The sequence below is a fragment of the Rhinolophus hipposideros genome (genome assembly GCF_964194185.1).
Source record: "Rhinolophus hipposideros genome assembly, chromosome: 11".
Taxonomy (NCBI): domain Eukaryota; kingdom Metazoa; phylum Chordata; class Mammalia; order Chiroptera; family Rhinolophidae; genus Rhinolophus; species Rhinolophus hipposideros.
This window is the reverse complement of record NC_138057.1, coordinates 31,583,068-31,606,998: the sequence shown is the minus strand read 5'-3', so window position 1 is coordinate 31,606,998 and position 23,931 is coordinate 31,583,068. Positions and strand designations below refer to the sequence as shown.

Here is a 23,931-nt window from a genome sequence, read left to right as displayed (position 1 = left end):
TAAGAAAGAATGAATGAAAATAAATGAATTAAACATTCAGTTCACATAGTCAGAAAAACGACATCAGAGTAACCCAAGGAAAAGCAAAGGAAAGGATTAAGTAAAGAAAAAGAACATAAACGAGAGGATTAGAAAACCTAAAAACAGAACTAGAGAAAGAATGAAAAGGTCTGGACAAGTACAAGTTACGAAACTCTAGAAAACCCGAAGGTGTAAGGAAAGTACTTCTAATCTCCAAAGTTAGGAACGTTTGCGGTTTTAGCTACAAAAGGGACCTGAAAGAAAATCCTGAGGAAATTTGGCTTAGAAAGGAATGTTCAAAAAGACAGACAAAAATAGCTGAGGAATCATCATGTCATTCGGGAGGAAAAACTGAGTGTTGTGGTCACAACAACAGGCCCCACAAAATGACAACTAACTGCAACTTTGCTAAAGTTTGTTGCTTACGAATGAGTAAGTAACTGCCAAACTGTGGGAAATCTCCTGGCAACTGTGCCTGGTGCAGTCATTTCACCACACATGTATATTTGTATGGGTGGTTTCTTCTCTGTTTGACTTGCTCCGATCAATGGGAAAGACACTGAATTCAAATTTAAAATCAGGAAGTATGAGTCAAAAAGAAATTTAAGAAATGCTTGTATGTTAGGACTTGCCCTCTAGGAATCCCGAAGAAGCAAGGATCTGAAGAGGCCTGAGGTAGAAGACCAGGTGGAGAGAGGCTCACCTGTCCAAGTCATTTCAGCCATTGCCGCTAAGCTGCCAGTTGTGGCCATATGAGTGAACCCAGGAGAAGGTAGAGTAGAGAGTGGAGAAAGAATTTTTCCCTGAGTTACTAAAAGAACAGAATTGTCATTAACTGAGGTTGGGAAGACTGTAGGAGGAACAGGTTTGGGGAAGAATATTAGAGTTGTTTGGGGAGAAGTTATGTTGGAGATGCCTTTGGGACATCCGGAGGGAGTGAAAAGGAAGCAGTTAGATGTACAAATTTTTAGTACATGGTAGAGGTCCAGGCTGGAGCTATAAAATTTGGGAGTTGTTGGTACATTTAAATTTATGACATAGTATAAACTCACTTAAGGAGTGAGTTTAGATGAAAGGAAAAGATGTCCGAAATCTGAGTTCTGGGGTTCTCCAACATTTAGAGCATAAGAAGGAAACAGTGAAGGAGGCTGAAAGAAAAGGCAAGTTAGTTAAGAAGAAAAAAATGGGTGAATGTGGTGTTATGGAAATCAGTTAATAATGTGTTTCAAGGAGGGAGTGATTAGTCAAAATCTGCTGATAGGTAGGACTAAGAACTGACTGAAAATTATTTATAATTGTGAAAAAAAACACAAAACCTATAAAATAGATTATTTTTCATTTATAATGTATAAATGAAAAAAAAAAGGTAGTTTTGACCAAAATCCTATAGCTATTCAGCAACTGAATTATTGATTTCAAAAAATGCTAGGTGAAATATAGAAAATGCTTTCTCAGAGAGAAAGCTTTTGGGAGTAGAATTCAAATTGTGCAGAACAAGGATATTAGGGGGAAAAGAAAGAGAAAGTCTAGACAAAAGTAAGGGAACAGAAGAGAGAAGGCTGAAGTCAGCAAATACAAGGCGGTATTTTTAACACTTTGCAAAAGCAACAGAAGAGGGAGCCTCAGAGCTAAGACAATTTTATTATAACATTCATTTAAAAGGATAAATAAACAAGAATATCAGGGAAAGACCTGAAAAAGAAGAAAATGAGCAGAGGCTAGCCCAACCAATTAGTAAATCATTATAAAGCCAGTATAATAAGAAGATGGCGTTGGCACTTGAATGCATAGATCAATCAAACAGAATAGGAAATCCAAATATAAACCTAATTGCATCTGGAAATTTAATATGTGATCAAGATGACATCTCAAATCAATGGAGGAAGAGAACTTCTTCATAAATAGCGTGGGGATAAATGTATAGCCAGTGGAAAAAGATACAATTATATCTGTTTCTTCACACAAGGTAAATTGCAAATGGATCAAAGATTTAAATTTAAAAAAACACACAACTAAATAAATACTAAAAGAAAGTATGAGCAGATTCCTCTATAACCAAGGAACTAGGGAAACTTTTCTAACTTACTCAAAATTCAGAGGTAATAAAGGAAAAGACTGAAATTTGGACTATACAAAACAGCAACAGCAACAACAAAATATTTGCATAGCAAAACACATCATAAGCAAAACAAAAACACAAATTACAAACTGGGAAAAAATATTCCCAACCTATAGACAAAGGATTAATCCAGCGGTGTGTTCTGGTAGGGAGGGTGAGGAGAAGCCCTGATTCACAGCATTTGCCAATTACCATAAATACTCTCACCACAGCAGGTTTTAAGTTTTCAAGATGACATCATCTGGACCAACGTGACATCAACTGGCTCACAAAATTCCTGAAAATTTAACAATAAACACTTGTAAGCTGGCACTAACCAGCTTTAGCAGCCCACTGTAAATATTTTAATATATAATGTGCTTCAAAAGGTAGAGAAGAAAAGGAAAATTGCCCTGTGGAAAATAGGCAAGAGATATAAACCTGGTTTTTATATCATACACACATACACACACACAAAAGAAATGAAAATAAAGAGCCTTTAAATATATGAAAAGATGTTAGATCATACTTACAATAAAAGAAATCCAAATTAATACTACTCTGAAATATGATTTTTCAATTACGAACTTGGCAAAAATCTGTTTGACAACATAGCGTATTAACATGGTAGTGAGGAAACAGGCACTCATATTTTGCTAGTGGGAATGCAAAAATGGTGCAATCCATGGAACGAGAAATCTGGCAATATCTAGCAAAATTTGTATACATGTACATGTTTATCCAGATATCCAACTTCTAGGAATCTAGCCTAAAGATACAGTGACAAAAATACAAAAAGACATATACATAAGGTCATGCAACGACAACCATTTGTAATAGCAAAAGACTGGAAACAACCCCAATGTCCATCCATCACAGAATGGTTGAATAAACAAGGACCTACTCACATACTAGAATACTACACAGCTGTAGAAACAAATGAAAAATATCTCTGTGTACTGCTCAGGCATGATCTTCCGTGAAAAAAGTAAGGTGGCAAAACTGAAGGTAATATACTGCCATTTAACTGAAGGGGGAGGAGGATAGGAATAGATATTTTAGGATAGGATAAAATAAAAACAATTAAAAAACAAATAAAACACAAAATTTTGGTTTTATCTAAACAAATTTTAAAGACCTGATTACCTCTTGGGGGAGGAGGGAATGGAGTGGGGCAGATGGTCAGGGATGGAGGTCAGACTTATCTCATTATACTTTGGTTTATAGATTTGACTTTGTTAATTATGCAACAAGATTTAAATTTTAAAAACGTTTCCAAAAGCAAGCCCCAAGAGTCAAAGGTAAAATGAAACTAATGAACATGGTTGTGTAACGCCCTGGTTCTATTTTTATAAATGGCTATAGCTCTTTGAATACTTGTGGAAAGCTGAGTAGCTTTTTTTTGGTACTGAGGTAAGCCATGTTCTGAAGTTTTCTCTTGGAATTTTCCAAACCATCTCATATATCTAACTTTGGCATTCCTGTCAGGCAACAAATACCATAACCTTGTCCGTGGAACATACTTCCTTTCTTATTTTCTCCTAGCCTGAGGCATCACTTGTCCTTTGAGACAAAACTACTCCCATCCTAGCACTGACTCCCCTCCAGAAATGAGCCACCATGCTATTCTCCTAATAATGCCCCTTAAATTGTGAAGCTGTAGTTCACCCAGGGCATTTCTATCCCAGGACCCAGAGATACGGTAATCATATCCCCCTGAGGGTAATCTTCCTCTTGAAATTTAAGAATTTTTTGGCTCACAGGATTTGGAGTAGCATGAAGCTAAGTTTGACTCTCACAAGCTGACTGATCTTGAGCAACATTTAATGTCTCTTAGCTTCAATCATCTCATTTCTGAGAAAGAGGGAGAGTAAAACCAATCTTATGAGGTTGTCGTGAAATTTAAATGAGATTATGTATGTAAAATGCCAGGCATATGCTAGTAGGTGCTCCTTCTCCTCCCATAGCTCTGCTTCCCTCCTCTTCCTTTCCACCTTTTTACCATTCAATCTTTCCTCCACCTCCTTCTTTCATTAAGCAAAATGAATTAGACTAGGACATTTTTAAGGTTCTTCTTAAACCCTGAGACCCTTAAAATTTGTTTAGATGAAACCAAAATTTTGTGTTTTATTTGTTTTTCAATTTTGTTTTTATTTTATCCTATTTTGGTGAAATATCTATTCATATCCTCCTCCCCCTTCAGTTAAATGGCAGTATATTACCTTCAGTTTTGCCACCTTACTTTTTTTGGTTTATCCATTCATCTTTTGAGTTACATTTGAGTTGTTTCCACCTTTTGACTACGGGTGAATAATGCTGCTATGAACATTCATGTACAAGTTTTTGTGTGGACATATGTTTTCAGTTCCCTCCGGCATATTCCTAGGAGTGGAATTGGGTTATATGGTAACTCTACGCTTAATCATCTGAGAAATTGCTAGACTGTTTTCCAAAATGACTGCACCACTTTACACTTCCACCAGCAGTGTATGAGAATTTCGATTTCTCTACATCTTCACCAACTCTTGTTATCTGACGTTTTAATTTAACCTCCTCCTTTCCAATTTTTTTTTCCCCTCCCTCTTTCCCTCATTTCCTTACTTCTCTCCTCCCTTGAACAAATCTTCAAAATTTATATTATTGAGACACTAAAATAGTTTCACCAGGGAACCCTTTCCCCTGTGCTTTCTTAGATCCTAAACTCTTCACTTAAAATGACCATAACCTCTAAACCCACATTTGTTCTGTAACCATCTTTGAATTTCTAATACTAGCAGCCAAGCCCCTATCTAAATACATTGCACCTTGAGACCCTTAGAAATATACATGGAGTGCAATGTATTTAGATAGGGGCTTGAAGATTTGTTCAAGAGAGGAGAGGAAGTAAGGAAATGAGGGAAAGAGGGAGGGGGAAAAAAGAAAATTGGAAAGGAGGAGGTTAAATTAAAACGTCAGATAGTAAGAGTTGGTGAAGATGTAGAGAAATCGAAATTCTCATACACTGCTGGTGGAAGTGTAAAGTGGTGCAGTCATTTTGGAAAACAGTCTAGCAATTTCTCAGATGATTAAGCGTAGAGTTACCATATAACCCAATTCCACTCCTAGGAATATGCCCGAGGGAACTGAAAACATATGTCCACACAAAAACTTGTACATGAATGTTCATAGCAGCATTGTTCACCGTAGTCAAAAGGTGAAAACAACTCAAATGTAACTCAACAGATGAATGGATAAACAAAATGTAATATATCCATGAATTGGAAATTTATTAGGCCATAAAAAGGAATAAGCTACTGATACATGGTATAACATGGATGAACATTTAAAACACTATGCTAAGTGAAAGAAGCCAATCACAAATTACCACATATTATACGATCCCCTTCATATGTAAATCCAGAATAGGGAAATCTATAGAGACGGAAGCTTAAGGATGCTTACACTGGGAGATACGAGGCTGGGGTGGGAGGGATAGACTAGTCATCGCTAAAGGGTACTGAGTTTCTTTTTGAGGTATGACAGTGTTCTAAGATGGACTGTAGTGACAGTTGCACACTTTGGTGAATATACTAAAATCCATTATATTGTATACTTTAAATGGTGACTTGTTGGTGTGTGAAAAATATCTCAATAAAGCCGTTTTAAAAATCAATATAACTTACCATATTAACAGCTTAAAAAGGAAAACCATATGATTATCTCAATAGGTGCGGAAAAATCGTTTACAAAATTCAACACCCATTTACAATTTAAAATGCAGAAAACTAGGGAACCATCTCAATCTGATAAAGAACATCTACATAAAAACGTTTCTGCACAGCAAAGGAAACCATCAGCAAAATGACATGGCAACCTCCTGGATAGGAGAAGATATTTGCAAATCATAGATCTGATGAGGTGCTAATATCCAAAACATATAAAGAACTCTTACAACTCAATGGCAAACCCCCCCAAACAACCCAATTAAAAAATGGGCAGAAGATCTGAATAAACATTTTCCCAAAGAAGACATACAGATGGTCAACAGGCACCTGAAGAGTTGTTCAACATCACTAATCATCGGGGAAATGCAAATCAAAACCACAATGAGCTCTCACCTCACGCCTGTCAGAATGGCTATTATCAAAAAAGACAAGAAATAACAAGTGTTGGTGAGGATGTGGAGAAAAGGGAACCCTTGTGTACTATTGGTAGAATGTAAATGCGTGCAAACACTGTGGAAACAAAACCTGAAGCTAACATCATAATTTATGGTGAACGTATTTTCTCAAATGTGGGGAACAAGACAAAGATGTCTGTTTTCGTTATATCTCTTTGACATTGTTCTGGAGGTGCTAATCAGTGCAGTGAGGTAAGGAAGACTAGAAAGGAAGAAACAACCTGTCTTATTCACAAATGAACATGCATGAAGAAAATCCTAAGGAATCTACAAAAAAGCTACTAGAACCGAATAAGTTCTAATTTCAAGGTACAAGGTCAGATATGAAGAAACAGTAGTACAATTGCAAGTAAAAAATTTTTAAAATGCCATTTGTAATAACATTAAAATTTTTTAAATATTTAGGGGTAAATCTAACAAATCAGAATGTAGGAACTGAATACTATAAACTACAAAACATTTCTGAGAAAAATTATAGAAGACCTAAATAAATGGAGAGACATATATCATGTTTATGAATCAAAACACTCAATATTATTACAATGCCAGTTCTTCCCTAAATCATCTGTAGATTTAAATAGTCTTGATCACATCTTAGCAGGTTTTTTTAAAAAATAGAAATAGACAAGCTCATTCTAAAATCTGTAGAGAAATACGAAGAACCTAGACTAGCCAAAACAATCTTGAGTAATAAGAATAAAAATGGAGAACTTTACTGATTTCAAGCTTACTATAAGGCTACAGTAATTAAGACAGTGTGGTGTTGATGTAAAAATAGGTATACGGATTAATGGAACAAAATAGAGAATCCAGAAATAGATTCATATATAGGGTCAATTTAGTTTTTACAAAGGAGGAAAGGATTGTCTTTTTAATAATGTTGCAGGAATAATAGGATATCCATGTGGAAAAACATGAACTCAATTTTTGCCTAACACCATATGCCATAATTAACTCAAAATGGACCATAGACCTCAATGTGAAAGTTAAAGATTATAAAATTTCTAAAAGAAACCTAGGAGAAAAATTTCTGTGATCTTTGTTTAAACAAAGATTTCTTAGGACACAGTAGGCATGAATCATAAAAGAAAAACATTATAAATTGGGCTTTATCAAAAATAAAAACATATGCCCTTTGAAAGACAATATTGAGAAAATGTAAAGGTAAGACACAGACTGGCAGGAAATCTTTGCAAAATGTATTTAATACTAAATGGTGTGTATCTGGGATATATAGAGACCTCTTGCAACTCAATAATAACAACAAACACAATCTGATAACAAAACAGGCAAAAAAATGTGAACAAATACTTCATCAAAGAAGACATGTGATTAACCAATAGGCACGTGAAAGATGCTTAACATCACGGATCATCAGGAAAATGTGAACTAGAGCCACAATGAGATACAAGTATATACCATTGAACGGCTAAAATTAAAAACCAAAAACAAAAATTAGAAAGAAAAATACAAACAAACAAAAACATTGATGAGGATGTGGGGCAACTACAACTCTCATACATTATTGGTATGAATACAAAATGGTACAGCTACTCTGGAAAAGTTTCTTATATGTACAGTTAAATGCGCACCTACCATAAAACCAAGCAATCTCACTCCTGAGTATTTACTCAAGACAAATGTAAACATACGTCCTGTATTAGTCTGCTCTGGTTGCCATAACAAAATTATATAGACTGAGTGGCTTAAATTTTTATTTTCTCACAGCTCTGGAGACTGGAAGTCCAAGATCAAGGTGTCATCAGGATTGGTGTCTGGTAAGAGCTCTATTCCTGGCTTGCAGATGGTCACTTTCTTACTATGTTCTCACAAGGCCTTTTCAGTGTGTGTGTGTGTGCGTGTGTGTGTGTGCATGTGTGCACCGTCCTAATGGATTTGATGTGTTGATTTGATTTTTTAACAAGTTTCTGTTTCATATTAAAAATTTTGATGAACATATATAATTTTTATCTTCCCAAATCTTTTCTAAAAAAAAAAAAGAAAACAAATTCCATTTCACATAACATCACATTTAAAAAAATAATGACAGTGGATTTTTCTCAGCTTTTCCTCCAACTTTATTAAGGTATAATTGATAATATCACCTTTTTATTATTCATGTTGATTGATTCTTTTTTTTTTGTCTCTATTAGTATTAACCGAGGGTCAGGCAAAATTCTAGGAATATAGCTGTGAACACAACAAAGCACCTTCTAGAGAGTGGGAGGGGAAGAGGATAGTAATGATTGATATCGGAAAAATAAAGCCTAATAATAATAATAATAATAATAATAATGCAAAGGAAAATTTAAATCTGCAAATAATTCTTTTAAATATCAGTGTCTTTTTTCAGTCAATATTTGCAACCTCTGCCTCATCAAATGTTCCCTGCAGCAGAATGAGGTGACAAAGAATGAAGTGCAAATGAGAAGAGCTGAGTCCTGTCCTGGTTCCGTCACTACTTAGCTCTATTGACCTGGGCAAGTGCTCAATCTTTCTGAGCCTCAGTCTCCTGAATAGTAAAATGAAGATCACACCTGTGTCAGGGTCAGTGGTGAGGTCCTTAGAGACGTGAGCACGGCTGTATCATCATGTAAAATGTAAGGCTCTGTCTGCAAATCATCTCTTAAGGCAAATCTTGTCATTTGAAATTGAAATTCTCTTTCTGTTTCCCTCCCTTCCCCCCCACTTTGGCTCAACATTTTAAAGATTGCTATTGAAAGACAAACATATTAGCACATTAAGATACTATCACTGAGCAGTTAACTTTTAAAAAGTTAATTACACAAATTAGTCCTAGAAGATAGCAGAACTGGGATACCCTGGGACACAGTGAGGATTTGGATGTAATGAGAAGGGCCTCATGAACAACCTGGTTCCAGCTCTTGGTGCTTCTAAAGAAAACCACTGTTCAGAAGGTGGGTGGAAGGACCCTCAGGACAAACCCACCGGTCTTCACAGTTTTGCCTTGGGTGTGTAGTTTACTAGTCTGGAGAATACCAGACTATGTGGATTAGCAGATGAAGATTTCCTCAATAAGCTCTAATTGACAAGCACAAAGGAAAAAAGATCAGGAGCCCTGCAGTGGGGTAAAAAATTATCACAGGTCATGGGGAGAATTCTAAGCTGCTGTGATACCTACCCCCGTTCAGATTGAAATCAAACTGAGGGAAAGGAGAAAGGTGCAAATGAAACCAGGAGTCATAAAGCAACTAATTAATAGAAGGCACCTGAAATAGGACAAAACCTGGTGATGCCCTAGGCTCCAACTCCGCCTCAGTAGTGTCTTGCAGTTCCCTAAACGAACAGAAGGAGGCGCCATTCCTACATTATTCTTCCTGCTGTAACATCTCAGTGGTGAACCTCCTAGTAATAAGACTTACCATTTACATTTCATTTTACAGTTGTGAGAGCACTTTCTCATTGGATCCTAACTGTAAACAACTAGGTGATGATTGGGAACAGGTCCTATTACCCCCATTTTACAGATAGAAAACGAAAAGGCCGCCAGTTTAACGAACTTACTCAATGTCAGACAATTAAGCAACAGAGCTAGTCTTTTGACTCCAGACCCAGTGCTGTTCCCACTCTCCTGTCTAGAATAAAGCGGGGTTGTCAGATACAATTGAGAAATGCACAAAGACCCAAAAACTCCATGACAAAGGGAAAGAAGACCCACTCTAGTAGCCATTCCACACAGAGAATGGCCTTGGGAACACTGCTGTCTTAGGATGGTTGGAGGTCAAGTTGAACACGCTCTTAGGTTTTGAACATATTAAATTTAGCTTTGTTGGGTCATTCTGTGGTCAGGGCCATGAGTTGAGTTTGGTCAGGGGAAGGAAGGGTATAAGCAGAAGTGGGTTGGCTCATGCCTCTCTTCTCAGGGACATGAGGACACCCCAAGTAACCCTAAGTGGCTACAAGTTGGGAAGCCTCTAAAATCATTGCTCTTGACAAAGGCTGAGAAGGCCTGGTGTGCTGTCAGCAATCTAGGGTGCTTAGGCAGCCTCGGCTTGCAAGGAGCCTGGTGTGGAGACACAAGAATCTCTGACTCAGTGTAAAAAATTGGCCAGAGACTGCTTTTCCCATCTTAGTGCATTAGTTAGCAATTGTTGCAATAATGCTCTGCAATAACAACACTCATATCTCAGTGACACACAAGCAAAAACATTTATTTTCTTGCTCACAAGTCTGTGGGTTGGCTGGGCTGCGGGTCCACCCAGGCCTGCTCTCTGATCTCCGTCATTCCAGGCCCAGAGGCTCTTAAGGGCATGCTTGGCCAATGGCAGGAGCACAAAAGAGCAAGTCAAGCCTCATGAGCACATTTAAAGCCTCTGCTTGTGTCAGTGTCACTAACACTGCATTGGCCAGAGCAAGTCATGGATGCCAACCAGGAAATGTACTCTGTAATAGTAGGAGTTACTGAAAAGCCATTTAGTGGGTGGCCGGTTAGCTCAGTTGGTTAGAGCGCGGGGCTAATAACACCAAGGTTGCCAGTTCCATCCCCGCCTGAGCCACTGTGAGCTGCGCCCTCCTTAAAACAAACAAACAAAAAAATAAGTCATTTAGCAAAGGATGTGGATGTAAAATTCTAAAACATGGAAGAAGTAAAGCATTGGGAACAATGGTCTAAAGTACTACAATCAGTAATCTGACCACAAATATTATTATGAATAACATGTAAAAAACAATAAAATAACAGCTAATATTTATTGTCTTACCATGCGCTAGGCACTTTTGTTAAGTACCGTGCGTGTATTAATTCATTTAATCCTTACAACAATCCTGTGAAGTAGATACTATTATGATCCGTATTTCATAGATGAAACAACCAAGGCACAGTTGGATTAAGGAGGAATTAAGATCACACCGTAAAGGGCAGAGGAGGACAGTTACAATTACATTAGAAAGGAAAACTGTTCATTTCCTCTCTCTCTTTTGTGTCTCTCCTACTCTTCCCTGTCCCTCCCTCTGTGTGACTTGTCTTGGGAAATGAGGACATCCTGTCAGCCAAGGCAGAACCCTTGCTTCATCCTTGAGGTTTCTGTCACTTGCCTGCTGCCCTGTGTATCAGTCATTAGGTTCTATTGTCTATACCTCCTTAATGTGTTCCATATCTCCTCCTTCCTCTTCATTCTCTGCCATTGCCCTGCCACTTCTTTCCTCTGTCCTTAGAATCCCCTGTTGTTAGTCCTGCCCCCTTAACATTGCTGCCAGAGGGATGTTCCTAAAATTGCAGATCTGAGTAGATCTCCCATTTAAAAAGTTTGCACATTCCCCAGAGCTTTCAGGATAAAGTTAGCTTAGTAATCTAGGCCCTTCACTGTCTGACATTCAGCTGCACTTCACTCTAGCTTCCCACACTCCAGGCAGGTCTTGTGCAGTGTCATACCCTCTTTCCTTTGCATATGCTACACACTGTCTGCATCCCCTGCTCCCTTTCTTCATCTCATCAGTTCCTATTTGTCTAGAGTCTTACCCTAGGAAGCCTTCTCAAACCTATTCCCTAGTCTAATTGGATGTCCCTTCTCTGTGTCTCCAGCAGACCCTGTCCATACTTTGTGGCATTTACCAGATTACATTGCAATAATGGATTCCACTGTCTGCTTCTCCATAATTAGTTTTTCTTAAAATGTGATTCATGGACTCCCTGCTTCAGAATCACCCAGAAAGTTTGTTTAAAATACAGGTTCCTGGGACTTACCCCAGACCCACCAATTCAGAATCTCGTAGGGTAGAGCCTAGGTATCTGCATTGTAAACATTTCCTGAGATGACTCTGACTTGTACCAAGTGTAAGAACCACCACACTAGAGAGGGTAGTGGCCGTGCTTTCTTGTACCTCTAGTATCTAGCACAGTGTCTGGCACAAAATAAGCACACAGTGAGTGTGTTCTAAATGAATGAGTTAAATGATCAGCACTGGTCAAAAGCAATACGAAGAGAAGGCGAATGTATTCGGCTGCTGAGATTCCAGGTGCCAGCAGATGGCGCTGTGTCAACATAAATGCTTTTCCGTGGAGGGCAGGAGGAAGACAGGAAGTTTTGTTTTACTGAATGCAAGCCTCGAATACTGCATAATTGAATTTCTTTTTTCCCACTCAGTTTGTCTACCATTGTCCTACTTGTATAAATAAATTGAGTTCTGAAGACATGAAGACTTAGAGAAGAAAAACAGGTGGAAGAAGACTGGTCACAGCGGAGAGTCGAGGAGGTAACGAAGGAGATGAATAGGATATTGTAATTACCCCTATTTTCCCTTGATGGAAAACTGCTCCCAGTGAGCACTAAGTGTTGTGCAATTACCCAAAGCATTCAAAAGAATATGCCATTTCAGCAAGAGGGTGGAGCCATCCTGTAATTTCTGTTAGTCATCCACCCTTAACTTCATGTGCTATCGAATGCCTGTGTGGTTAACTTTTTAAAATCCTTTCCCTCACAAACCAAAGTCTGACAACCCAAGTCTTCCTCCTGGGCGGAGCACTTTATTCTCCTGAGGTGTTGGAAGTGAGCTCACAGGGTAAAGGCCAGGGGCCCATAGACAAGTCTTCCTCCCCCTCCAGCCTCCTCTCTTCCCCCCCTTGCCCCAGGCTTCCATGTGCAAATAACTGATAGCGCTGGCTGGGCTCCGGGGAGACTATCAGGCAAGGCCAGAGCTGCAGGCCAGAGCTGTTTTCCTCCCCAGGAGGAGCTTTCCACCAGAGGCCCTCCGGAGGGGACCCAGCAAGCGGCGTGCTTGCTGCCTTCCCAGCTCTAGGGAAAAAGACAAAAGACAAAAGACAAAAAAAAAAAAAAGGAGTGCTAAACACAGAAGGAGAAGGAAAAACCCCTACTCTTGGGCCAGTCTCAATCTTATTGGGAAGGCATAATTTTAAAGGCATCATACAAATTAAAGATAATACAAGATAGAAATAACTAGCAAGTTCTGAATAAGTACAAATTACATGGAAGTGCATAAAAGTAATGAGAAACGATTCAATTCCCCTTTCCCTTTCTTTTGATTTCTTAAACAATCCAATTCAAAAGTCATTAGGTGGCCAAGCAAGGTAGGAATTTCATGGCCGGCTCCTGGTCACCGCTGCAGCCAAGGGCACCCTCCCAGTTTCCCCACATGTGGTTTGGTTGTCCTCATGATGCAGGGTTAGCCCACAGCTACCCCTGGATGGAGTCCGTGGCCAGGAGATTGAGGAGCACCAAGCAGGAGTGTGTCTGGTGGCAGATGTTCCTGTCTATCCAATGTGCCTTCCCCCAGCCTGGAAAGAACGGCTGCTCCCAGTTGGAGTGAGCTGTCCCTGGAAGCAGGAGAGCCGAGCCTCCCCAACTGTGGGCAGTACCCATGGTCTCTGGCCAGACTGAGCCTCAGAGAATGCATTTTGCACATTGCAGCCTGAGTGATAATGGCAGAAGCACCAGGTATAATATCTCTCTCCAGGACGGCAAGGGCTTCACCTGGGTGGCTAAGGTGAGAGTAACCAGCTAGGGGCAGGTTCCAGGGGCCACAGAACACATGTTACAGGGCCAGGGAGGCAGAGCTGATTCAGCTTGTCCAGGGAGGGCCCCCTGGAAGGTTGAGGGGAGCTGTCCAGCCAGAGGCTCCACCCCCATCGGATAGGCCCTGGCCCACAATGCTGGACTGGACAGGATGCCAGAACTCAGCCTCAGAATGGCCATGGACCTAGGAGGGGCTGCCTCTCTCTGCTCCTAACAGGGAGAGCACATCCTCCAGAGAGAGAGGAAGATCTCTTCCTCCCGATGGACAGGGAATTGTTGGGGGGCAATGCTTCTTCTTGGAAGAGGTCCCACCATTGGAGGGATGGGAGGAAGGAGTGCCCTTTCTATTCTACAGGCAGTCTAGAGAGGGTAGACCTGCAAGATGGGGGAGTCTTGGGAGAAATCTCCTTCTCCTCTCCCTTCTACTTAAGCCAAGGGAGGTTTAGGAGCCGGTGCTGCTGGGAAAAAGCTGTGGCCAGACTCTTCCTGCACCGGAGGCTGTAGAAGATAACTCAACAGGCCACGGTCAAAGCTGTTCTGGTCTGGGTTGCCAGCTGGGATGAGGATAGACCACTGGCTGCCCAGAAGGTTGGATTCTTTCTTGGAGAGGCAGGGGAGCCTGCTCTCTGGCACTGTTGTTTTGAGACCTGGGCTGGTTCCTTATCCTTTTTAGATGGTTAAGTCCAACATGGAAATCTTGTTTTCAATCTCCCAATCCATTCTTCTCTCATATTCCTCATCTCAGAACTGGCATTACTATCAACCAAATTGTTTAAACCGAAAGCTGGACATGATCTTTGATTCCGCCCTTTCCCTATCCCATTAGTACTTCTTAAATATATCTCTAATATGACCACTTCCCTCTCCATTGCCACCACAGTAATCCAAACTATCGTCATCTGCTGCCCAAGCAACGGGAGGAGCCTCTTTATTGGTTTCCCCACTTCCTCTTTCAGCCCCACTCCCAAAGTTACACATCACCCACTAACCAGTAGACCCTTCCTTGGGCACAGCACCCTAGTTATTTCCTTCAGAGCACTTGTCACAAGTCATGTTTACTTTATTCATTTTATTGCCTGTCTTTCCCACTAGATCGTGGCACCATGGGGCAGGAATCTTGTCTGTTAAGTGCATCATTTTATCTTTCCTGCCAAGCATAGTACCTGGCACAGAGTAGTTTGTGCCAGGTAAATAAATAGTTTTTAGATAAATAGCATTAGGCCAAAGAGTTTAGGTTTGAGTCAATAAGCAATGAGGAGCTCTCATACATTTCAGAAAAAGGATGATAAAACATAAGGGCACATTAGGGGGAACAATGGAGGCAGCTGGATAGACATTAATTAGCGTCCTCTTTCCTAACAGCTTCCCAGTTGATGGGGTCTAAGGTAGCAGCATAGAGTTCAAGTGGAAGGGATGGGATCCTAGCGAGTTTAACGGAGAAATTTCTATCTTCATGAATATGTTGGGAAGAAGAGAGAGGCACTGAGGTTGTAAGTCTGGTGAACCAGAAAAATAACATTACTTCATCTCTTTAAAAAAGAAAGGCCTGACTACGAAAAACCTCAGATTTGAGTGGAAAATGAGTTCAGTTTAGACATGCTTAAACATGTTGGGTTTGAAATGCTGAATATTTCCGATGGGCCACTGAAAACAGCCAAATAGGGAAACTTATTTGACAATTTCATCACCCACGAAATAGTCATGGGGTTTATTATTCTTGATATCCTTTTTCTTTGATATCCTTAGAGTCAAGGAATAGAAATAAATTCTATAATTCTAGCAGAAAAGAGAGAGTTAAATCTTTAAAATTCTAAATCCTGTTAAACAAATTTTAATGACAAATACTTTTGAACTTTAGTTTTGTTACATCAAACATGACCATAAATAGATATGCCATTATCTACTGAATATGCAAAAATTTTAATTGTATGAGCACCTGTCATAGCGGATTTAATTTCTACTTATGTGTATGTTTCCATATTTTTCAAATTTTCTATGGCAGCATGTAGTATTTTTAAAAATCATAAAAAGTAGGACACTTTTTTTTTTAACAAGAAAATGAAAGACTCACTGTGTCAACTTCTGAATGAATATCTTTGGGGTAAGCATTTGCCTGTACACACCAAACATATGTAAGCACAGAAGTTACTAAATGTTCCCAGAAATCACTGGAAATTTCCCTCCAAGAAGTACACACATGTTGATGTTTCTTGGAATTTCTTGCAGCTGGTTTCCCTTCTCTGGTTTCAGACTGTCTTAGTCCCAAAAATCACTGGGCTGGAATTATACAATAAGCCCATTGTTCCAACACTTCTCCCTGAAGGCAAAATTCAAGGATTTGTCCTTTTTTTGTTGTTATTATAGTCCCAGACCTAACTATTAGCTATTCTTCTCGATGTGGTTTTGATCTCTTAGAGGATTGTCACATCAAAAGTGTCTTTTATGGGTTTATTTTATTATGGCAGGGCTTTCATTCCAGCAGCAACCAGCTTGGGAAGGTAAGGGGGGGTGCATGGGGGGGGACAGTACAGTAGGAGGAGGGGAGTAGAGAATACTGCATGCCAAATTCAGAGTCTTCTTGGGTATCAGACTGAAGAATGCTCCAAAGGTGAGTGACTGGGAAAGAGAATGGTCCGGAAATAATGACATCAAGGAATAGTGCAAAACACTGAACATATTTCAGAAGGTAATATGTTAGGTCTTGTACATAGCAAGAGAGATTTCATTTTCTCATAGAACCAATGCATTGCAATAACAGGGAGAAAGAAGTCAACTTGATATACAAAGAATTTTAAACAATTAGATTTATCAGGAAATGGAGCATGGTGCTTCATGTGACATAAGCTATCTATTCATGTGGGTTTTCAAGAAGATCCTGGAAGACTACTCTCTGGGAATGGTATAGAGGGCTGTGTGTTGGATAGAACATTGAGTTTGGTCATCTCTGAGATCCCATCAAGCTCTGAAAAACAATGGTTCCACAAATAATTAACTACTTAATTAGCCCGTAAACTGATATTGATCCCACAGATGATATGCATTGTTCTTTTAATTACAGAGTAATCATTTGGTACTTCTGTGCTATTTCAGAGGTACAATTTTTCCAATATCTTCAACTGCATTGAAACTTTAGGTCTCCATAACATAGCACCACATTAGACTCTTTAATATATTAGTCAGGACAGGGTAGGTTTTGTTTGTTACAATAACAAGTAACCTCAAAATCTCAGTAGCTTAAAATAACACAGGTTTACTTCTCACTTCAGGCTACATGTCCATGGTAGATTGATTTCTGCATCATATTTATCTCCACTACAGGATCCAGACTGATGGAGCACCTACAATGCTGGTTGCCATGGCAAAGGGAAAAAGGAGCTTCAGCTTGAAGGTGACACATATCAATTCTGCCTCTATTTCACTGACCAAAGCAAACATATGGTCACACCTAAAAATCAGGTGAGCAGCAAAATACACATGCCTTCTTTTAAGAAGTGAATAAAAATGATTTATAATGTAAAAAGCACGTAATTTATAATTGAAAAAAACTTAAATATAGATAGAACTTTTGAAATGCTTCACTGGAATTAGGAACAGTTTGTTCTTTGTTCTCTTAATTAGTTTCAACATTATTGTACTTAGAGGACAGAAGGCTATAGGCCTCAAAGTAAGATGTAGTTCTAACGTGATGGTTAGGAAAATACAACCTTCTGAGATGGAAATTAACAAGAATCCATGTATCATAGATGGGGTTAGTTTTCTAATACAGAGCTTTGTAATAGGTATGGATTCCAAGTGTGTGGAGATATTAAAGGCCTGAGCATTGGGGTGGCTGGACAGTCTTGGGGTGGTACAACTCCTGCGCCTGTTGTCTTTGGTAATGACCAGTTTCACTCTTCTACACCTGAGTGCTATTTGTAATAATGATGACAAATATTATTTTATATGTGTGGTTGAGAAACACTGGCCAGAGCAATGGTTACTATACTCTGTCCTGGAGACTACTGGTCTTTGAGCAAGTCTTTACCAACCTAGAGAAATTGAGAAAAATAAGGAGAATTTGATGGTGCAATGGACTGAATAAACATTCAGTTTCCCCCAAAATTCATATGTCAAAATCCTGATCCTGGTGGTATTTGGAGGTGGTGACTTTGGGAGGTAATTAAGTCAAGAGTGTGGAGTCCTCAGGAATGGGATCAGTGCCATTTAAGAAGAGGACAGAGAGCTAGCTAGCTGTCTTTTCCCGCACATGAGGACACAGCAAAAAGATGGCTGTTTGTAAACCAAGAATAATACACTCACGAAGAACCCAACCATGTTGGCACCTCGGCCTGCCAGCCTCCAGAACTGTGAGAAATAAATGTTTGTTGTTTTAGCCACTCATTCTGTGGTAATTTGTTATGAATTGGCTAAGACCGAGAGCAAGGTTTGCATAAATCTGTTTTCAATTCAAAGGGCTGTACGTTATTTTGAAATTATGTTCTTCCTGGTTTTGAGATAAAATTAATTTTTTTCGTAAATTAAGAATACACTGAAATACTGCTTATCACCTCTCAGATTGGCAAAAATCTGAAAGTTTAACAATATACTCTTTTGGTGAGGCTGTAGAGAAACAGGTACTTTTATATGTTGTAAGTGGGAATGTAAAATAATACTATTCACATGAAAGGGAATTTGGCAATATCTAGAAAATTTACATATGTATTTACACTGTGACTCAGCCATCCTGCTTTTAGAAGTATATCACAAAGTTATACTGGCAAAATATGAAAATATATGTGAGCTGAGCTATTAACTGCTGCAGTATTATAATAATACAACACTGGAAATGTGCATTTTTTTAGTGGGCTGTTGAATAAAATATGACCCATTTATATGAAGGAAGCTGTAAAGAAAATAATAACATTATGTACTGCTCTGGAAGTGATTTCTATAATGTATTTTTGTCAGTTGAAAACAAACATGAAGAAAATCGTGTGTGATATGCTACTACTTATCCAAGAAAGCTGAAGGAAGAGAGAATAAAACTGCAGATATATGCTTATAGTTTTTAAAAATAAGGCTAACCCAAAAACTTTTAAAACAGTCAGTCCTCTATAGGGGGAAGGAAAGGACCCGGTAGAGAGGATGGAGATAGTAGCTACATTTCTCACTATATACTATGTTTTGTAAATATGACTTGTTTTGTAAATTTTATGTAATTATGGAATAAAGTTAAATTAAAAAAATAAATCCCTAAAAATTGGAAGCAAAATGAAACAAATAAGTCTAACTCCATATTGAGTAGATGGCAAAATCACACAGAGAGGAACTATTTCAAGTACTTTTATAAAGCAGTAATCTCACTATACATCCCTGTGGAGTATGCCCTAAGGACAAAAAGAAAAAAATTATACACTCTTTTCTGTAATCATATTTTTGGCGGTCGTATTAGTATTGTTGTTCTGAGACTCTTTCTTGTGATATGTGGGCTAAAGCAATTGAGTAATTACGAGTATGTTGGGGTATTTGGAAACCAAGATTTTGCTATGAGAGCAAAGAGATATAAATGTAGGAACAATGAGGTAAATTTAAATATACAAATTAGTCCTAGAAGATAGCAGAACTGGGATACCCTGGGACACAGTGAGGATTGGGATGTAATGGGAAGGACTTCACGAACAAGATGGTAGGTCATAAATTGAGGCGTGGCTTAACTGTGTTCTGTGCTTCAGGGAGGACCTCACAAGTAGTAATCAAGGTGTCAGCCAGGTGGGGTTCTCATCTGGAGGCTCAACTTCTACGTAGTGACTTTACTTGGATCTATAGATTTATGTATTTCATCAAATTTGGGAACTTTTGCCCACTATTTCTTTAAATATTCTTTCTGCTCCTTTCTCTCTTTTCCTTCTGGGACTCCCTTTATGTGTATGTTATTTTCTTAGAGCTTCTCAAGGTATGGTCCTTAGACCAAAAGCATCAACATCACCTGGGATGTTGTTAAAAAATGTAAATTGTCAAGCCCTACCCCAGATGTATTGAAAAAATTCTGGGACAAGGCTTAGCAACCGGTTTTAACAAGCCCTCCAGGCAATTTTAATGCATGCTAAGCTTTGAGAATCAATGGTTCAGACAGTTTTGAGTTACTGATTTAGGCTAGCTGTATGTCTTTCAATTAATTGATTAAGTAACTAATTCTAGTCAAACTCCTACTAGGTGCTAAGCACTGGGAATACAAATAAGACACTAGTTCTGCTCTAAATGATAGGACACTGTCTTTGCACTTACTGGATACAAAGCATTGTTAGGAAGGCTGCCACATAAATAAGTTTTGAAAAGATATATATGCAAAAATGTAGCTGTGAATAGTTATTGTGGGAGCCCAGAGGAGGAGCTCTGGACACAGAAATTCATCCTAAAACTGGAGCAGTGTAAGCATTAGTTTCAGGCTGAGATGAGAAAAAGCCCATGGAACCATTATAGTGAACAAAAGAGATGATGAGACAGCAGATAGGTAGAAGTGGGGTGTTGAGCAGCTTTCTCTATGGACTGGGAAGAATCCATTTCTACTCTGGCCCCTAAATCAAATCCCCCATTGCTGAGCCAAGTATAATTTTATCCTTATTAAAATGGAAGTATTTGTAGAAGTGATAACAAGGCAAGGTATATGTCATTTATCACTTAGCGTGAAAGAACATGAGCAGATGTAATGCATAACTTCAAATATAAACAAGAGTAGAAAGAATTGTATCATAAACCCCTTAGTACTCAATATCGAACTTTTCAGCTAGTTGGGTGAGGACCAAATGAGACCATGTATATAAAGCTTTTACCATAGAGCCTTAACATCAGTAGGCTTTCAATAATGGCTTCTGCACCAGGTAGGATTCAATCAAAAAAGCAGAACAACTCACTAGAGATTTATTATAGGGATTTGATAATGACCTTAAGCCATTGTGGAGGCTAGTTTCACCGTCTATGTGAGGCTGTTGTCTTTGTCCTTGGCAATGGAGCCCAAAGTCAGCAGGATGAGCTGGAACCAAGCTTCCAAGCCTCCAACTTTAATGATGTGAGTGACCAGCAGAAGATGATATTTTTTGTTATGGGGGTAAATGCGTAGCTGGCCCCGCAGTTGGAATTGATAAAATAGGATGAGGTGGGAGTTAGAGGAGCTATGGGCCTGGATGATATCCCATGCCAATAAGGTCAACATCAAATACGAATGTGAGCTTCAAGAGAGCCTGGTATCTGGCAGTGACTTTCCAACATAAAAAATATGGCTGTGACTTCACTTTTGCCTTCCAAATCTCATGCAAGGTGTTTCTTTTGGCTTGCTAACCCAGAATTATTCAGGGAAAGGAGTTCAGGGATATGTAGTTTCCATTATCTATTACCGTGTAACAAACGACCCCCAAACTCATAGCTTAAAACAGTAAGTCATTTATTTAGCTCAGGAATATGCAATTTGAACAGGGCTCGGTGAGAACAGCTCATCTGTGCTCCATATGGCATTGGCTAGTTTGGCTCCAAAGACTGGTCAGAAGCTGGCTAGGGACTGGAATCATCTGAAGTCTCGCTCACTCCCATGTCTAGTAGTTGATGCTAGCTGTCAGCTGGAACAGCTGGCGCTCTCTCTTTCTGTGTTCTCTCTGACATGGCAGCTGCTTGGTAGGCAGATTTTTTACTGGAGGTTCAGGGTTCCAAAGATATATGACCCCAGAGAGAATGACTGAGATAGTGATAGAGGGAGAGGGAAAGAGGGGGAAGGGAGGATGATGGGATGGAAATAGAGGGAGAGGGAGAGGGAGAAGGGGGGAGAGAGAGAGAGACAGAGAGAGAGAGAGAGAGAGAGAGAGAGAGAGAGAGAGAGTTTCTATTCTGGTTCTGCCATTTATTAGCTATGTCACTTTAAGCAGACCATTTATTCTCTCTAAACCTCAGTTCTCTAATTTTAAAAATCAGGACTTATTTTGAGGTTGCCCAGAAGAACCTGGGGCAATAATTTCAGTGAAAGTAGTTTATTTGGGAGTTAATCCCAGGAATTATCAGAAGAGAGCTGGGAAAGATCCAGGAAAGGGAAGGAAGTCGATAAAATTTACTTGATCAAGCAAGTTATCCCTGTGGGCAACTGAAGCTAAAACCTCTGGGGAAACTTGAGCGAGCTGGGGAACATCAACTCTCATCAGTCATTGGATGAGGACACTGGGGGACATTAGGTCCCAGTACCGTTGGCCTGCTAAGTTCCATGCAGGTGGGAAAACCCCTCAGACCAAGAGATATAGGTGCGGTTAGCAGAAAATTAAGCAAGTTTGCGCTGAAAATAGTAAGAACTGAAGGGATATGAACAGGGCACTGACGGGCTTTGCTACAGAGGATATTAGTTTTTTTTTTTTTTAAGGTTATTGAGTAATTTAAATGAGATGATGTACAAAAAGTCCATTCCTGGCGTGATGGCTCTTCTCCTTGCTTTGGCATTCCCCAGAGCAGGGTTCAAGGGAGACTCTCACAGGTCCCACCTCCCCATTGTCGACTTCCTACAAGGCAGTCTGAAGAAGTGGCAATAATAGACGTGGACTTCCTCAGTGGACTACTTACACTTCTAATAACCTGTCACCCTATAGGCGGTCAGACCTCCCAGGTAGTTTCTCGTAACTGAGACTTACCCACACAAGGCTGCTAGCCACCTTGTTAGTCTTACTCAAACTCCCACCCCTTCCAGAACCGCCCCCCCCCCATGTGTTCTGGAGCTCCTAATCTGATGACATTGTCCAAGAATGGCTGCAAACCCACGTGATTGTGATACTGGACTCCTAAGTTTGTGGTTATTTGATCGTTAACCGCACATCTTTGAAGGTTTTTGAGCAGAAGCGTGACATAATGCAATCTTTGTAAGATTTTGGTGTGCAGGATGAGAAGAGGACAGGAAAGAGGGAAAAGTTGTGTGTATTTGTGTGAAGTTATCACAACCACCCACTTTGAGGTATGCCAGATGGGAGGACCTGACTTGGCGCCGTGAACATCAAAGAAGGGACCGATGTGAAAGGGGCAACGCTTGGCGCCTCATAATTAAATACACAGCGGCCTGGTGTCCGGAGACTGGAGTCCCAGTGCATGTTGCCACTGTCAGCTTTGCAGTTTTCCTCGAGCCTGTCCCAATGTGTAAGGAGGGAATGGCAGTACCTCGCAGGATGACAGGGGGGGAACGAGGGGACAGCGCCAGCAGCAACAGGGCAAGCGCGCCAAGCCAGTTTTCCCCGCTATTGAGAAAAAGGCGCGGGAGCTAATACCATCCACATCCCAGCGGTTGCCGTAGTAGTGAGCCTAAGTCCGGGTATGCAGCAGACACTCAACCCCAGTCTGTCGCCTCCCCTTTGCTTCTACTCCGGGAGAGAACCGCGGAGGATGCCGGGGCCAGCGAGTTCCCGCACCTAGGCTCCTAGGCCACCCCTCCGCGCTCCCCCCGCCGCGCGCTGTTGCCGGGGCCCGGGTACCGCCCAACTCCAGTGCGGGCCAATGGCAGCGCGGCCCAGGCACCGCCCAGCCCCATAGCGGGCCAATGGTGGCGCGGCGCGGGCACCGCCCTGATCCTGCGAGGGCCAATAACAGCGTGGCTCGGTACTAGACCGCCCCCAGCCGGGCGGGGAGGCAGGGAGGTGGGAGGCGGGGAGGCGGTCGCCGGCTCCGCCCCGCTCCCCTCTGACCCGGTGTCTCGTTTCCCCGTCTTCCTGTTCCAAACCACGTGGACGCGCCGGGGGCTACGGGGCTGCGGGAGGGAGCCCTGGTTGCTACCGTTTCTGTCGCCGCCGCCTCCCGGGCCGTGACCCTCGCGCCCGTCAGGAGTCGCCGCACCCCGCGGTCCGCGCCTAGCGCTGGGAGCGCACATGGCGACTCAGGCGCACTCCCTCAGCTACGCGGGTTGCAACTTCTTGCGCCAGCGTCTGGTCCTGTCGACTCTGAGCGGGCGCCCAGTCAAAATCAGAAAGATTCGTGCCAGAGACGACAACCCGGGCCTCCGAGGTAAATGGGGACGGGGCAGCGCGCGGGGTGGCGCGGGGGCCGGGGCAAGACCGCGCTGACGCCCTGGGGGCCGGCGCGTGGGGAGCCTCCGGGTCCCGCGGGCGCGTTGGGGAGGGCCCGTGGCTTGTCTCCCCCACGCCGGACGCGCCGGACGGTTGGGGGAGGCGGGG

At 40.9% G+C, this 23,931-nt stretch overlaps 1 protein-coding gene across 3 annotated transcripts in view; it reads left to right on the top strand.

The window, feature by feature from the left end:
• RCL1 (RNA terminal phosphate cyclase like 1) overlaps positions 1-23,931 on the top strand; it is a 170,847-nt gene that overhangs the window by 1,433 nt on the left and 145,483 nt on the right. The window contains exons 2-4 of one of the 3 annotated variants that reach the window (XM_081067172.1): positions 8,007-8,056; positions 12,383-12,491; positions 17,087-17,224. Coding sequence is in view for 2 of the 3 variants with exons in the window: in XM_081067170.1 (XP_080923296.1) it covers positions 23,626-23,761 (136 nt within the window). In the remaining variant the exon portion in view is untranslated. Of the gene's footprint in view, positions 1-8,006; positions 8,057-12,382; positions 12,492-17,086; positions 17,225-23,375; positions 23,762-23,931 lie in introns of those variants that run through there. The other 2 variants (XM_081067170.1, XM_081067171.1) reach the window with 2 other exon arrangements.